Raw genomic sequence first — 18,274 nt, 5'->3', positions numbered from 1 at the left:
TTTTGAAACAGAAGCTACAGCTACAACTTTCTCTCAGTCTCTATCAGATAACTAGCTTTAAATCTTTCTTTTTGTATTGGCAGAAGGGGCGTGGAGGTGTGTGCATGTTCTTTCCAGTATCTGTTGTGCTTCCTTTTACTGTCAATATCACATGAAAGTCTTCAAGAAAGACCAACAGGACACAGGAAAAAGGAAAGAACATGAGGTCTAGAGGAAATAGACAATACTAAGTCATGTTGCTCTGTCAGTGATCGACAGTTACCACTTATCTAAGTGGAGGTTTGAAATTGAATGATCCTGCTTTCCTGTCTCTCTAAAGTGAACAGAGGTGGAGGTTTGAGTCAACCTGTCAACTTGACCCACATTGTTGACTCTCCACACCCTGATGTCTCTTAACAGTCGCTTTCCTGTTTGTCACCTGGCCTTTAAAACAGTCAGATTCAAGCATATCCAAAACACAACTCAGTGACTGGTGGTTTCCCATAATAATAAGCTATGTAAAACCATTCACATAAAAGGAAGAAGAGCTCTCCAGCACACTAAAAACTATTTTAATCATTTTAGCCCCTTCATTGCTAAGCCTTGGAGTTGTACAATCAGGGTGACATGGGTCTGAAATACTGTAAGTAATAAATTTTGTTCTTTAAGAGTGTAGTAACTGATGTAACTGAACAGTTATGCAATCTTACATATTACATGGAAGAAGTTGTGACAAAGAATGGCACCTGACAACCTGAATGGTGTGTTATCTCATCACAATGATATAACAGTCCTTCACTGATTAGTATCCTCTTCAGCAGCAGTCAAGGATTAATCAATACAAGCGGTGAATACCATGTAACAAGTATGAAATCATTTAACAGGCAAACAGAGAAAACATATAGAGCACCAAGAGAGATGTCTAAATTAGTATATATACTGGAGAAAAGAATAGCCAAAAGCCATATCATAACAATCTATCAAAAACAAAAAATCAACAATCAAACAATGTGGCAAACTTTAACCAAATGCACTGGAAAATGGAATACAAAAACAAAAAGATGTGACAAAACATCCTTTTATACTTTCCAGTGACAACATAAATTGTAGTCTGAATGATTTCCACATCACCAACATGAAACAAAGAAGGAAGTTCTTGTTGTTGTCGTTACTTACGCATGGCTTTTGGCTGTTCTTTTCTCCAGTATATGTACTAATTTAGACATCTCTCTTGGTGCTCTATATGTTTTCTCTGTTTGCCTGTTAAATGATTTCATACTGGTTGAGATAGATTCATGAGCATCCTTCCCCCCACCCCACCACCACCCTCCCCCCATCCCCCATCCCCCATCTGGATGACAACGATGGTCATCATCGATCTCGATGGACACACCACCACCACCACTTACGCAAATAATGCATGTAAAATTTGAAACAAAAATACAAACCTAATTATATGATATTGAAACAATACAAAACTAAATCAACACAGAACCAGACAAGCAATAAACCAAAGAACAAACAAAGAAGAAAAACGGAATTGTAACACACTTATTACCACACAAGAACCAGAAAATGATGTTGATGATACAGATACTTAGATAGCGCTAACCCTTGATTGGAGACCAAGCTCTGAGCCCTTTACAAACACGTAGTACATCTGCACAACAGGTTGATTGCCAGTGCACACATACTCACTCATACAGTCATTAACCTTTTATGTGCATGCCGATTTTGCTTATCTATTCCGCCATGTAGTCAACAATACTCTGTTTTCAGGGGTGTGCATGCTGGGTATGTTCTTGTTTCCATTACCCACCAAACATTGACATGGATTTCAGTGTCTTAAATGTGATCTTCTGCATGCGTATGCACACAAAGGGGGTTCAGACACTAGCAGGTCTGCACATATGTTGACTTAGGAGATCGGAAAAATCTCCATCCTTTACTCACCAGAGTAACCAAGATTACCGAGATTCAAACCTGGGACCCTCAAATTGAAAGTCCACTGCTTAAACCACTTGGTTATTGCGCCCGTCAAGAAATATATAAAACATATACATGTCAAGACATCAATAAAATATGTCCAGAAATACATAAAACATGACAACAACAACAACTAATAAGCACAAATGAACCAGGAAATACATAAAACATAACAAGACAGAGTGCACTACTCAGAAATACTGACCATACATCACCAACACCGAATCCCTCATCCTCACATCCATACAGCAGGATGTGATGTGCAGTATCAGCATCAGCCAGGGCTTCAAATTTCACTGCAAACATTCCAACAGAATCTTACTTTTTGTAACTAACACATATCTGCACATGTATAGTATCTTCTGTTAACATGTACCACTCACATGTAAGTATGCACCCACGCACATATTACTGCATTATGTGTTATCGATAATACAGGAACTGCACTCTATTTCTCTTTCTACAAACACACACAAAAACAACAACAACAAAAACCAAACAAATAAAAAACAACAACAACAACAACACAGAATCTGTCAACAAGAACACACCAATTTAAAAGACTTGTCTACTTCGTTTTGTATTCTCTAGATGATTTTCTGACAGACAAGATGCTGCTTACAAAAAACAAAGAAATAAGTTTGATTCAAACACTGTCTGACACACACACACACACACACACATATATATATATATGTTATTTATACAATCTGTAAACTTTTCTAAGACTAAGCTACTTAATATATTCTTCTCATTTCTATTTTCTATAATAATGATCCCAGACAAAAATTGGTAAGAATAAGAGGGATAAGCACATACCAAATAAAGTGCTGGAAAATGTGTGTCTGTGGATAAATGTTGAAGAAAAGAACACTTTTTGTTTTTCTTAAATTTTTTTTAAAAATCACAGATTATAAATTATGACTTACCAATGTATGCTTCATCTTCATTGACTTTATAACTGGAACATAGGTAGGCGTCAGGCTGAAAGAGAAACAAATTACACACCAGTAACTGACAGCTGTTCAGACAATTTACATGGACAGATATAGCCGTCACCAGATGTTGCACTCTAACAGGGAGTGTTCTCTGTCAACATAATCTGATAATGATGGTCTCAAATGAATATTGTATTATATTCTATAGTCCACATATACGGCATGACAAAGCAAACATATGCACACACATTTTATGGACGTGATTCCGCGGATGAAACTAGAAAGCTATGTTTATCTTTAAAACTGTCTGACACAATAAATGCTGGAAATTGATACCAGATAAAGAGCTATAGAAACAGAATATATTTGCAAAATAAAAATATACTTTCAATGTAAAGTAACAGATACTGAGACCAACTGCAACCACCAATAACAATGTTACTTCTGATGCTGACTATAATTTATAAAGCTTCTGTTTTCTCAAGAAGCATTGGGAATTCATCATGCCATTTAATGATGCAAATATTAAGTACCTTCAAACAACAGAAAAAGACAAGCTTACTATTTCTCTTTCGAGACTGACCTACGAATTGAAATTATTTCAAACCAGGTAATTCTACAAAATCAACACGAGTTTTAACACTGAAAGTTCAAGACCAAAACACAATTCATGCTCGTTTCACCGAGCAAATTATAATTTACAATGATAAATTACAAATGTTACTCACCTCTGAAGGCTTTGCCCCTCTCATAAGGATGTCTAAATTGTGTAAAGTGACACCGTCCACATTGTTTTTGACAGAGGCAGTCAGCACACAGGAGACACAACAGATCAGCACAGCCAGGAGAATGCAGTCTGCTCTCATTGTGATTATGCCCTGTGCCAGTCTTCTTTGGGTGTGCACACAAAGCTGCTGAATTGGCTTCGATTATGTCAGTCTGCAACCAGTAACACTGCAGCAGTCAAATTTTACTGGTCTACAGGACTTGACAAATTAATGCAGTAACTATACCACGTGTGTGTGTGTGTGTGTGTGTGTGTGTGTGTGTGTTGTCAGTATGGTGTCATATGAATGTGATATGGTGCAAACAAAGAATTGTATCAAATATCTGGAGACACTGATTGAATGAATGCTAAAGTTAAACAGTTTTTTAACACCTGGAGATACTGAGATGATCTAAAAAAAAAAAGACAAAAAAAAAAGACTTTAGAATAACAATCAAATACTAAATAGTCATGGCTGATAATAAAAGAAAGAAGCAAAGAAAGAAAGTAAAAAACTATATGAAAAACATGCCCTCCAAGCTCCACACTACATTCTGCCTTTCTCACTTTGTTACCTTGATGACCAGATTACACACAGTACATTAGAGGCAGTGACATCCAACTTCATCATCCATTCCCCTCACAGGCTAATTACTTTCTCTCTATCATATAATCTGATGATGGAATTAATTATTCCATTACAAGGATATTGTGAATGAAGCATGCAAATTCCCCTCCCCCCACCCCCTTTTTTCCGATACAACTTTAACACATGTACCGTTTTCTCAATGTCAGCTAAAGAAGTGGGGAAAGTGGACGTATAAATGACTTTGCACATTTTTCATTATTCATTGTGTGTGTGTGTGTGTGTGTGTGTGTGTGTGTGTGTGTGTGTGTGTGTGTGTGTGTGTTTGAGATAAAGAAAGGAAATAAATAAATTTGTATAGCAGAACCATGGCCTACAAATCCTCAGAAGAGAGAGAGAGAGAGAGAGAGAGAGAGAGAGAGAGAGAGAGAGAGAGAGAGAGAGAAGAGAGAGAGAGAGAGAGAGAGCGAGAGCGAGCCTGTTTGTATTACAAACAAAACATCTCTAGAGCCAGTCTAAACATATAAATTAAAGCAGGTGTATGCTGTGGGGGATAATCTCACAACATAAAACTGACATTCTCTTCTCACTGTCTGTTCTATCAGAGGCCATTAGAATCTTGTCAGAAAAACCATCAGGGCCAAACAGTAATGAAGACTGGTGTCTTTTAAATTTTATTTATTTATTTATCTATTTTATAGAACTCTATGTTGGAATTATGACAAAAAAAAGATGAACTGCATTTGGGGTCTTCTTTACATTTACACTGCAACTTTGCAATGTCTACAGATTAAAAAAATAACAACTGCACATAAGTTTCATGTGTTGCTGAAAAGCACTATATTTTACTTTTTAGGTTATTCTTACAGATAAAACTGGAGGCATCTTTAAATTACGTGTTATGTTATCTGAAACAACAACAACAAAAAACACCAAAAAACAACAACAAACCTGCATCTACAGATTCTGAGGAGTGAATGAGGATGAAAATTACAGTGACCATGGCAACTATAGTTTCACTTACATATAACCATGCACAGGTACCTACAATCTTGTCAGATAATGATAGCAGCTGCATCAATTTGCATCTAATCAGCTGGTTCAGATTCATTCTCTAGATTAATGTTTCTTCAAGCAATCCTGGTCTAATCTTATTCTTGCTCCTGTGAAATCAATCAATAATGTCAGGAGAGACTGAGCTGTTTCTGTATAATATATCACGTGCGATATCAGCCCATAGTATTGGGCTCCTTCCAACACATTCCCCAAAGTTTATAAACGGGCGGTTGGTTCACACTTACTATCATAACAGTGCAGTTACAAGCAAACACATACGAATCAAAGGAAAATTAAAAGATACGCAGAGAAACCCCGATGCCAGAGCGATGCCACGAACTGCCAGAGCAGACAACTCTTGGACTTCAGGAAGGAGAGAGGATCACAAACAAAAACAGATGGAATGTAAGAACGTGCCACATACCACATTCTCATCGAAAAACTGAAATACCTGACAAGCCGCATGCCCCGGTGTGAAGTTTTTATCCCCAGGAGCGCACTATGTGGACACTGATCACTATGTGTGCTAACGACTTTAGCTGACAGGCGTTGAGATTTTCCTTCTGCTCTAGTTTCGCTCATTTCACGACCACAGCGCTGCGGGAGGCAAGGGCAACTACTCTGCGGTTGCTTTCATCCAGAGAGAGAGAGAGAGAGAGATCGTGGGGTAGAGCCTGGGAGTGGAGAGAGAGAGAGAGAGAGTAAAGGGTTTGGGGTGTGGGGAAGGGGGTACGAGAAGACCGATCGCTGTGTCAGTTTAAGTTTTTGAGGATGTCTGCTTCCCATCATGTCTCCAAACTTGATATGCCTGAGGTCATTTTGAGCATCACCAACACCAGCTACATGGCAGACCACGAATTCCGGCCCGCCACATGAATCACGAAATATAATTTAATTGCACTGGCTAAACATGCGTGTAATGCGATTCGAGCACGTTGACACAGGTTTCAATTTGTGACATTTAATTGAATATGTGGTATGAAAAAGTTTGTGCGTACTGACAGGAATTGTGATATTGACTTCGGTTTCCCCGGCATTTTTTACCACTGAGAACTGAATAGCATAACAAAATTAAAGCTACCGCGCCACTTGGACTGCAACATTCGTGATGCTCGTTTGTGTGATAGAACGACTGTGTAATATATGTAGTGGTGATGACAGCGCTACGGATTATAATGATGAAGCATCTGAACTGATTTCAGTGTCTTGTCAGGTACCATTTCATTACCGGCTCAGTGCAGCGGCCTTAATTTATTCGCTCTTTGAGGAAAAACAACAACAACAACACTGAAACAACATCAAGAACAAGAAAAAAAAAACCAACAACAAAAAACAAACAAAAAATCACTGGCAAACAAACATACATACAGGTTTTTTTCTTTGTCAAAGCGGAGGAAATCAAATTAAAGCAGGGTTTATAATTAATTTTTCTACATGGCATTGTTTGGTACACATCTTGACCATTCTCATTAAGCGAGAACTAAGTGCTTTTCAGTGAGGGCTGTTTCTCTCTCTCTCTCTCTCTCTCTCTCTCTCTCTCCGACGGTCCCTCCCTCTGCCGGTGTGTCAATGTGTGTGTGTGTGCCCGTGCCGGTGTGTGTGTGTGTGTGTGTAAGTGTGTGTGTGCCGCGCGCGCACCGTGTGTGTGTGTGTGTGTGTGTGTGTGTGTGTGTGTGTGTGTGTGCACGGTTGTGTGTGTGTGTGTGTGTGTGTGTGTGTGTGTGTACTGTATGAGTGCAGTGTGTGTGTGTGTTGACCGGCTGGAAACTTAGACCCAATTCAGGGCTACTATACACATATCGAGCCAATATTAACTGCCCGAAGAGGAAAATATGTATCAAATAAAATAGCATACTCTACTGCAATGGGCTGTTTCATTCAAACATGTATTCATATATTATCATAACCGCAATCACTGAGTCTCGACAACCCGGGCCAAACACTGTCTTCCAAACGTATAATCTATTGAGTATTACCGTCGAGTTATGCTGGCACATCTCACTTGATTCAGTTTTGCCTGCATGCCAGTCTGTGTGTGCCGGCGCGGGAGCGCGCGCCTCAGTGGCCGCACCAAGAGTCGTCAGTACCGTATTTGCGACTGAGGAGCCCCGGGGAGACTGAGAGACTGAGGTGGCATTGGCATAAGGTACCGCACAGATGGCTCACTCCTCAACCTCAGGAAGCTTCAAGCAAAAACCAAGGTGAGGACAGACACCGTCAACGACTTCCTGTTTGCTGATGACTGCGCTCTCAACGCTGCCTCCGAAGCTGACATGCAACACAGCGTCGACAAGTTCTCTGCTGCCTGCGACAACTTTGGCCTCACAATCAGCACAAAGAAGACTGAGGTGATGCACCAGCCAGCTCCAGGAAAGCCTTACGTTGAACCAAACATCTTCACTCAACGGGCAACGACTGAACGCGGTGGACAAGTTCACATACCTGGGCACTGAGTACACTCTCTCGCACAGTTGTCAGTCATCAGTCGACGACGAGGTGAATGCCAGACTCGCCAAAGCCAGCGCTGCCTTCGGCAGACTCCATAAGAACGTTTGGAACAGGAGAGGCATCACCCTGGGAACCGGAAGCTCAAAGTATACAAGGCCACAGTTCTCACCACACTGCTCTATGGATGTGAATCATGGACGGTCTACAAACGCCACGTCAAAAAGCTGAACCACTTCCACACCACCAGCCTCAGAAAACTTCTCGGCATAAAGTGGCAAGAGAAGATCCCTGACACAGAGGTGCTCACTCGTGCGAACTTGCCCAGCATCTACACCATCTTGATTCAGTCCCAGCTGCGCTGGGCAGGCCATGTAGTTCGCATGCTAGACCACCGGCTCCCCAAGAAACTGCTGTACGGCGAACTCCAACATGGCAAGCGCTCCCATGGAGGCCAAAAGAAGCGCCAGTTTCAAAGACACTCTGAAAGCTTCTCTGAACGCCTTCAACATCAGCCACGACACGTGGGAGCTGATTGAATGCAATGGACAGACCAAAGTGGCGTTCAGCTGTCCACAAAGGCGCCAAATCCTGTGAGGCCAACAGAATCGCTGCAGCAGAGCAACGCAGACAGGCCACTGAGGAAAAGCAGTGCCAGAGAGTCCCCGACAGACGCCACCATCCCCTGTCCACACTGCGTCAGAACCTTTCGGGCGCGGATTGGCCTGACCAGTCATCTGCGTACCCACAGAGCCCAACCTACCCACCCCCAGGATGACTAGATGGTCCTCGTCGATCCCGACGGACGAACCACCACCATTTGCGAGGAGCCCCGGGGAGACTGAGAGAGGTGCTGTGGGGGTGGGGCGGTAGGTGGGAGGAGAGATGGATGGAGACTGAGGAAAATGAATGGAATGCAGGTGTTCACAATGAATTCCCTTATAGGATGACCAACACAAGCACCACATGACTATCACAAAAAACAACACGGACTTCTAAACTGATTATTATGAATTCGCCGGTGCACACTCGGCAACACATTGTGGAAAACCTGTTGACCTGTGATTACCCTAACCTCAATTATATTACCGTCTCTCTATCTCTGTGTGTGTGTGTGTGTGTGCGTGTGTGTGTGCGTGCGTGCGTGCGTGTGTGTGTGTGTGTGTGTGTGTGTGTGTGTGCCGTGAGAGAGAAAGAGAGAGAGAGAGAAATGGGAACTAACCCTGATTAATAGTTGAGCAACAAATCTACATTTACCTCCCGTAAGTCCACCTCACCTTCTTCCTTCCCACCTGAAGGAACTCTTATTTTGTCTGTTACACTTTCAACACGTGTGCGTTTGAGGGAAAGGATGAGAGGGTGGGGGTAATTAAGTGAAACACATACGAAAGGCAGTTAATATGGTGCAAATGAAATGACGGCGCGATGTCCAAATGCCTCATATCTAAGCTGCTGAATTTGATTTGTTTCTGGCCATGGTCGTTTCTGTGCAGCACGTTTGTAACAATGTGTGTGAATATATATATATATATATATATATATATATATATATATATATATATATATATATATATGTGTGTGTGTGTGTGTGTGTGTGTGTGTGTGTGTGTGTGTGTGGACGGCCGGTAGGGACTGGTGGGGGTCAGTGATTGGCGCGCGCCGAGCCTGAGAAACAGACAGGCAGTCAGGGGTAACATTATCATGCAATGAAACAGCCGCAGTTTACACATCGTAAACAATTCCAGTCATTATTAAATGACTGCTCTTGATCGACATGTCAACAGGTAATATAACAGAGCTAAAGCATAACTGAAAACTAAACAGTCCAATGAATTTAGAAACATTTTTTACTGACTTCGTCAAGTTTAGAAATGTTTCTACCCCTCCCAGAAGTGCAAAGTCATTAATGTTAAAATATTTTGAAATAAGACCATTTCATTTTTCAGCCAAATATAGCTAATAAATTTGTTAGAATTTACCGTCCACAGAAAGACACACACACACAAACACACACACACACATATGCAGTATATATATATATATATATATATATATATATATATACACACATATATATATATATAGAGAGAGAGAGAGAGAGAGAGAGATAGATATAGATAGATACATACTGGCACACACACATATGTAGTGTGTATAAATATATAATTTATATATATATAGATAGATACAGATATACAGATATAGTTAGAGTAGATATACTGACACACACACACACACACACTAAACACACACACGCACGCGCGCGCGCGCCCGCACACACACACACACACACACAAAAACACACACACTAAAACACAAAGAGGTGCCCCCGGGTCAAGTTCAACTGAACTGTTTTGGGTAACTTGAACAGCCGATCACGTCAGTTTTTTGGCCAATTTGGAATGGCTTCAGGGTTGCTTAAAATGAAATAATAACAGCTGAATTGGGCAAATTTGAGGAGGATTAATTGCTTAATCAAGCCAGACGAGGCAAATCTGGAGATGATCAATTGCTTAAGTTTTGCCCTGCGGTTATTGCATACCTCCCTGTTCATGCCACCCAATGTTACATAATGTAAAGATGGTAAGTAAATCTCTGACATAAAACCCGGCAAAATCGAACGTCCAGACCATTTATACTTTGCGGTCAAACTGAAACGATCGGGTTCATATCTTTCTGGTGAAGCTGTCTCTTCCATCACAACAACAACCATACCCCCATACCCCTTCCTCAGGTTTAACCGTTCCTAATTGCAGCACGCACCGCCGCACCTGTTGAGTTGAAGAGCCGAGCGGGGCCACAGCTCCATGATGGAAGCGATACTTAAAACGACGTCCGCACTGCCACCCCAACTGAAACACATGTCACGGTACATTCTTCGGCTTCCAGCCACCACAGCCTTGCGTGTAGCAGACGATGTCACACGTCAGGACTTGTAGGTGGGGGAGATTCATGAGCAAAGAATGAAGGGAATGAGAGCGCAGGAAGGTGCCGGGGGGAAGTGCACGTCTTTTGTGTGTGTGTGTGTGTGTGTGTGTGTGTGTGTGTGTGTGTGTGTTGCAAAATGCTTACGTTTCAGAGGAAACTGAAGCGGGAGAGAGGGAGAGAGAGAGTGTGTGTGTGTGTGTGTTCCTGAGTCGCACAATACCCCAGCATCACCTGAACAATGGAAAAAAAAAAGAAGAAGAAGAAAAAAAGAAAAAAAGAAAGCAGGGTGGTCAAAAGAGCAAGGGAATGATGACATAATTAAGCAGCTGTCTTGTTTGATAGACGGGCAGATTATGCATGTTCAAGTCCAAATCTAAAATGATGACTTTTCATAAGGATCAAATGTGCTCATTCAAATAAAACCTTTAACCCTGTCCTGAGGAAGCTCAATAATCACGTACCCAAGTCTTTCAAAAATCTCTTCCAACTTCTACACTCTGCCTGTCGTGCTGACCACATCACCAAACCCACTCTCCTCCGTATCCTGAATTCTATCCTCTGACTCGTACACACACACACACACACACACTCACACATTATATATATATATATATATATATATATATATATATATATATATATATATATATATATATATATTCAGGAGAAATCTCTCTTCTTACGTTGCTCGACTTGTCAAGTGCTTTTAAAATTTTACTTGCACTTTTGATTTTACTGACCGAACTTGAAGTGGCATTATTTCTGAAGGTAATGAATAGCCAGTACATTTTGTATATGTGCTGCCATCTTGATTCTAGCGAAAAATAAGCAAAATAAATAAAGAATCATTAAAAGAAATAAAATCTGATGTCTCTTAAAGGAAGCTGTATTTCAGCCTTTCTCTATGCATATCATATTCTCAGGAGCATGATAGACAACACAGCCAATCATCTTCCCGCCTGATCACTGTCATTACCACCATCATCATCATCTTCGCATGTGTGGACCTCCACTACATTCAGATACCATCGTCGTCATCTTCGTCACATTAATTTAGAACTACTACTACTATTACTATTACTACTACTACTACCGCCACCACAGAAAGAGATGTTGGGGATATGCCCCTGTAACAGCTCAAATGTTGTAACCGGGGTTGACTGAACGAGCTAGTACAGACACCACGCACAAGCCACTCCATAGCAATGAATCAACTCCCAGGACTAACCTTGGCGTCGTTTTGGAGGCCTTTACATTATCACGTCTTGTGCAGACTAATTGGTCTGTAGCCATATAATCAAAAGTCATTTGCAATGTGCCACAGGCACTCGCTGTTGAACAATTCCCAGCCCCTTTTCAACCATGGGCAGTTGAGCGCCACGGTATAATCGTCAGTTAGTAAGGAATACATAACTGTTTAAACGCAAGCAAACGCAATATTTTCTTTCGTTTTAAAGGACAAGACAGATTAAGACCCCCCCCCCCCCCGAAAAAAACAACAACAGCAACAACAATAAACTAAACAAAAACTGGAACAACCAAATAAAAACAAAAACAACAACAACAAAACAAAACAACAACAAAACAACAACAACAAAAAAGACAACAACAAAAAACAAACAAACAAACAAATCCTAACAAACAAACAAAAACAAACCCCAACTAACTAAAAGCATTTTTCACCGATGGTTTTTCAATCAGTTTCACATCAAAACAAAGAAAATGGCGAACCCATTAATCAAACTGACGTGATTCCGAACTGATACGAATGGACGGGGGTTGCTTTTGAAAATTATCATAAGATGCTTTCTAGGTGTGTACATTTGTTCAATTGCTACCCAAAAGAAGAAAAAAAAAGAAAGAAAAATAAAAGTATAATCCTAGTGATAAGATTGAAAAAATGCACAGCATTCCTGGAAAAAGTAAATCACAAGGGCAAGTAGAAATCATGATGGCCTCATACGTAGTCTTAAACAAGCAGATATAACAGTTTGATTAATTTGGATGTCGGCACATCTTTTATCTAGGACAAAAAATTAACAAGTAAATACAACAAAGTAAGGAGACGAGTTTAGTCGTTCATGAAACTTGGTATCGACTTTCGAAGTACCTGAACGATTTCACCCACATCCCTTTCCGGGCCGGATCACTCTGTGGGTGTCATGATTTCATCTGACTAAATGCTTCCGGTTTCGTAGCGCGCATGCATGGGGTTACTTTTGTATACAACGAAGCCGTGTTAACGACGCAAAAGTCAGTAGGTCACAAGAAGATCGAGGGTCAGGTCACTAAGGGCCAGTGGGTCATGGTGGGGGGTGGGGGTGGGGGGTCATTAAGCAGGTCATTAGGGGTCACTCCGTCCCAAGTCACTATACTTCAGAAAGTCACTGAGGGTCAGTAGATCATAAATGTATTGCTAAGAGTCACTGTGAAGTTAATTAGTTCCAATTGTTGACGTTTACCTTATGTTTAAAACATAATTGTCTTCTTGGACTGTGGTACAGAAGAGACCATTGATCCACGGCAGATCCCTTTACTTGTGAAATTGCGTTCCTACATGGAGCTGTAAAATGTAAAAGCGCGCGAGCGCGCGTGTGTGTGTATGTGTGTGTGTGCGTGTGTGTGTGCGCGCGCGCGGGCGCGCGTGTGTGTGTAGGTGGCAGGGTTCGGCATATGTTATTTTTTTATTTATCAATGTCATGAATATCGGAAAAAAAGAAGAAAAAACAACAACATATTTTCAGACCGGTATTCCAGTTTTCATTTCAGACAATTGTGAACGTCTTCCATACAGTCCTTCTCTCTGTGCAAAATCGTGCCAAGAAGGTCGAACTGCAGTCTTATCATACAGAAGGTTTAAAGAATCCATAGTCCTATCCACAAGAATGTCATTTATCGCACTTAGTTCGCACTGCTAGGGTCATATACTTCTTGTGACCAGACCTGTCAGATAGATTATAAAACATTCTGGCATGTCTGCAGCCATGTCCAATGAGACTTTACCTCCTGTTTTCTGTTTGAATAGTGCCCCCCTGACCCCCGCCCCCCACAACACACACGGGCAGTATGACAGATCGAATGGCAAAAGGTCACGTGGTTGATCACAGCGTCACGTGTATTGAGCTAAATATGGATTTCAAATCGGCCATGTTAACTTCAGTGATATCATTTTTGATTATGTTAAATCTTTTCATTTTCAAAGTTCCCCGCAGTGTGTGTGTGTGTGTGTGTGTGTGTGTGTGTGTGTGTGTGTGTGTGTGTGTGTGTGTGTGTGTGGCTGTGTGTCTGACATGGGTTTAGTCCCGAAATGGCATTTGCCGTTGCACTGGCTTTTAACAACACTTTTGAAAAAAATGAATTTCCTGAGCGTGCGCACGCGCCTGTGTGTGCATACGTGAATACGCGTGGTTGCGCGCGCGCGCGTGCGTGTGTATGTGTGTTATCGAGTGTCTGTGTATGTGTGTGTATGCGCGAGCGCGCGTGCGGCCTGTGTGCGTGCGCTAAATGACCCTAGCGATGGTTTGTGTTATGCATGCACGAATGTTATTTCTTCAATGTACAGTAGTTTGTACACACAGTTATGACTTTTCGCCGTCTTTCTTTTATCGATAAATTGTTTTCACCACTTTCATCATGTGCATGGTGATAATGGTATTAAATTCCAAACAAATAAGATTTTCGAGGACACCGACTATACTTTCAGCTACTTGAATTTCAACCCAATACATTTCACTCACTTACTAACGGGGAAGGAGATGCCAGGGCACATCATGTCCGTTCCTTCGCATAATAATTATGAAGACCATCCAGTATAAAGCCGAGTGGGTGGACATGTCAGTAATCTTCGTATCCATATTCTAAAAACACTCTGTGTCATTCATCACATAACGGGTTAATAGGAGACCAGCCGACATCCCCACGTCTTGTCAAGGCACCACAAATCCTGTTCTGTGGCCGGAGTACGTCAGATGTGTTATCACCATTATACATGTTATATTTTGCGAGAAGAAAAAACATGCTGTTTAGGAGTTTGGCCGATTCTCGAACTTCAATGTTGTCTTCTGTGTTGAATAAATAAGTTAAATACTAAGACAAGATGTCTTTTGCACTTCTGACCCCTTCCCTGAAATAGATACTTGGGTTCTTCCTGTCCTTGTAACTCGGAGTCTGCTTCCTCTTTTGTTCACAACACAGGTGACGGACAGCAGAATGAAGAATAAGCGTTATGAGAGAGAGAGAGAGAGAGAGAGAGAGAGAGGTGGGGAGAGAATGGGATAGAGAGAAAGAGGGAGAGAGGGTAGTGGAAGGGGGAGGGGGGAAGGAGGAGGGAGGAAAACGCCCGCCGAAGACCCCAGAAAGCGGAGAGCGCCAGGTAGCTAACGACTCAGTGTGAGGGCATGCAGGCCTGGCTCAGCTCAGTTGGTGGCGGAGGAGGGAGGGCTTGGTAGCCGATAAAAACCCGAGGAGCCCGTCCCCAGCAGACAATACGGGTGGACAGGGTATCGGACTCGGGTGTTGGCCGGATCAAGTGGCCGACCCAACGACTGGACTGTGTCTCGCCATACTACCCTGTGGTAGTTGTTGGAGCGAGTCTGTCAGTGGATTAAAAAAAAAAACAACAACATATTTTGGTGGGCAAGTTTCACTGCAGCTGAAATTTGTTACCAGATTTTTTTTTTTTCTTTTTTCGTTCTTCTGCGCTCTGTTGAAAGCATGCAGTGAGAAGTGACCACAATGGTTTGGCTTTCTTAAACAGTTTCTGCGTGGCTGCCTCTGTTCCTCAAGGTTGGACTCTTATCAGACATGCCCTGATATACAATGACACCCAAAAAAGAGCGGCTTGTGTAAGACACGCAGCACTGAACTCATGGAACAACTTACATAAGGCTGGTTTCGCATCAGTCGAAAGACGACTTGATCTCACAATTCAAAAACTTTATTCCATGTTTATAAAAAAAATTAAAAAACCACCAAAATTTTTTGTTAGTGTCCGTCCAAGAAGGAAATAATCTCTTAAATACAAGCTCAGACTGACGCCATCAGAGGTTCGGTGGTTGGCGTTGTTAGCAAACTCCAGGCACAGAAGGATCGTGACTGAAGACAGTCACAAACATCCAGACAATTGACAATGAGGGAAGGTCAGATTGTGTCGTTGTCGTGGTGGCGGTGGGGAGTGGTGGTGCTGGTTCTGCTGCTGGCAGTGTTGGACGATGTCAGTGCTCAGTCAAGACGAAACCTGCGGCGGTATCGGACTCGATCTCGATCCAGAAGTAGTCTGCTACAAAGTGATGAGCCACGCGGGTAAGTCTGATTGTATACAATAATAACAAACGTTGTTCTATTTACGTTTTCGCAGCTTTTTATCGACTCCAGCTGCAGCGTGTTAACAAACAGACTGCAGTCAAACATGAGATGCACGTGCACCCTTTGTGAGCGAGCGAGCAAGCGAGAGAGGGGGAGGGAGGGAGGGAGAGGGAGCCAGGGAGCGGAGGAACCGTGGCGGAGAAAGAAAAAGGAATTCAGATTTTCTTTTTGGTAACATGTCAACACCGACTCTTAAACAAGTTCTAAACAAACACCAAGAAATTTAGATAAAACCCTTCTTCATTTATGTAGCGGTTTGGGTTTAATTCAACAAGGAGGAATATGTAACTGAGAGAGAGCACATCGTTTTCATAGCACTGCTCTATAAGCAAATATAAATTATAACTTTCAGACACCTAGTAAGGTTTTCTTTTGACCTTATCCAAAGTATAACCGTATTGTCACGAGACTGTTTCGTTCCGTTTTATATTAATTATGTGATTAACACACTAAACTAAGAAACAGTTTTCTCCGATAATAGTTTTACTTCGGTTTGGTATCAGATTTATTGTTGTTGTATGTGTGTGTGTGTGTGTGTGTGTGTGTGTGTGTGTGTGTGTGTGTGTGTGTGTGTGTGTTGGAAGTGTTCTTCCACAGCATTCTAAGAATTCACCTATAAAGATACAATAAAACATGCTGAAAAGTCCGTAATGTCTCTCCCTGATACATTTCAAAAGCAATGCCACACATGCACGTACGCACACAGACACACATCCCCGTTCCCTCTCGAACTTCACACACATGACGGGCGCAACTCCCGAGTGGTTAGAGCGTTGGACTTTCAATCTGTGGGTCCCGGGATCGAATATCAGTAACGGGGCCCGGTGGGCAAAGGGTGAGACTTTTCCGATCTCCTAAGTAAACTTATGTGCAGACCTGCTTGTCCCTGAACCCCCTTCGTGTGAAAACTCAAGCAGATCAAAATTAATACACACGTTAAAGATCCTGTAATCCATGTCAGCGTTCGGCGGGTTATGGAAACGGGAACATACCCAGCATGCACACCCCCGAATACGGAGTATGGCTGCCTAAATGGCGGGGTAAAAACGTTCATACACGTAAAAGCCCACTCATGTACATACGAGTGAACGTGGAGGTTGCAGCCCACGAACGAAGAAGAACTACACACACAGACGGCGCGTGTAAAATCGTAAAACGTTTGCAATTTCAAAATGGACAGATATAAACAAATGGAGTGTGTCTTCAATGATCATGTAGACAGAATATGAAAACTTGGTTTAGGTATATTTACAAACGTTGTTCTGACGGATGAACCATTAGGCTATGTCCGGGTTCCAAGTTCTACCTCCAGTCACTGAGATACACTATGTCTAGGAATCTAAAGTATGAATCACTTTCCAACGTATATTCATGGTATACTTGCCTTTGTGGATATTCTAAGTATACTTGCCTTTGTAGATATTCTAACTTTCCTATTCTTGCAAATGACTATTTTTCAATCGTTACGCCAATACTGAATTAAAAGTAGTTTCGCACCCCACTTCCTGAATTTAAAAGCACATCTGAACTAAAATCTAAACATATTACTTCCAACAAAAGTAGCCCAGCATGTGTTACCTCTTTCACCCGAATTCATAAGCATAACGTACCCTTGTTTTTGTAGTCTACACATGGTAGGGGCACTGAGAGAGAGAGAGAGAGAGAGAGAGAGAGAGAGAGAGAGAGAGAGAGAGACAGACAGACAGACAGACAGAGAGAGACAGAGAGAACAGAGTTGACCTCCGTATGCCCGAGATATAACTCTTGTTTCTAAATTATCATCCTCTCTCTCTCTCTCTCTCTTATAAATGTCATATTTATATTTGGATTCACTTCAGAAGGGGCCGTGGCCTATGCTGAATAAAACTTTCGTTTCGTTTCTATCTCTCTCTCTCTCTGATTCTTACATTTTCTCCACCCTTCTCTTTTTATATGTGCATGCAGCCAAGCTCTATTGATAAACCTCTTTATGATAATACTGTAATAGTCGCTGTTCTTTTCTCTTTCAATCTCTGACATCAGTGGACCTCCTTTACTCAGATCGCTCGCTCTCACCCATACGGATGCGTCTTCCATCGAAATAAAACACAAACTCAAAATGAATGACGCTGTGAGGTCATAGGCACTCACTGGATGCATAAAGCATAAAAGAGCTGCATTTATCGTCCTTCTGGATTTCAAGCAGGTGAACAGAGTTGTACGGTCTGAAAGGAATATATCGTTGAG

At 41.8% G+C, this 18,274-nt stretch overlaps 1 protein-coding gene across 2 annotated transcripts in view; it reads right to left on the bottom strand.

The window, feature by feature from the left end:
• Positions 1-5,889, bottom strand: part of LOC143282465 (peptidyl-glycine alpha-amidating monooxygenase A-like) — a 30,016-nt gene extending 24,127 nt beyond the window's left edge. For both annotated transcript variants that reach the window (XM_076588112.1, XM_076588113.1), the window contains exons 1-4: positions 5,763-5,889; positions 3,632-3,842; positions 2,895-2,949; positions 2,171-2,261 (exon numbers count right to left, since the gene is read on the bottom strand). In XM_076588112.1, coding sequence (XP_076444227.1) covers positions 2,171-2,261; positions 2,895-2,949; positions 3,632-3,769 — 284 coding nt within the window. In that variant the 5' untranslated portion in view covers positions 3,770-3,842; positions 5,763-5,889. The remainder of the gene's footprint in view (positions 1-2,170; positions 2,262-2,894; positions 2,950-3,631; positions 3,843-5,762) is intronic.
• Between the last annotated feature and the right edge of the window lie 12,385 nt (positions 5,890-18,274).

This window comes from Babylonia areolata, chromosome 5, assembly GCF_041734735.1.
Source record: "Babylonia areolata isolate BAREFJ2019XMU chromosome 5, ASM4173473v1, whole genome shotgun sequence".
NCBI classification, from domain to species: domain Eukaryota; kingdom Metazoa; phylum Mollusca; class Gastropoda; order Neogastropoda; family Buccinidae; genus Babylonia; species Babylonia areolata.
The sequence above is the reverse complement of the archived record's forward strand: the minus strand, read 5'-3'. Positions and strand labels throughout refer to the sequence as shown.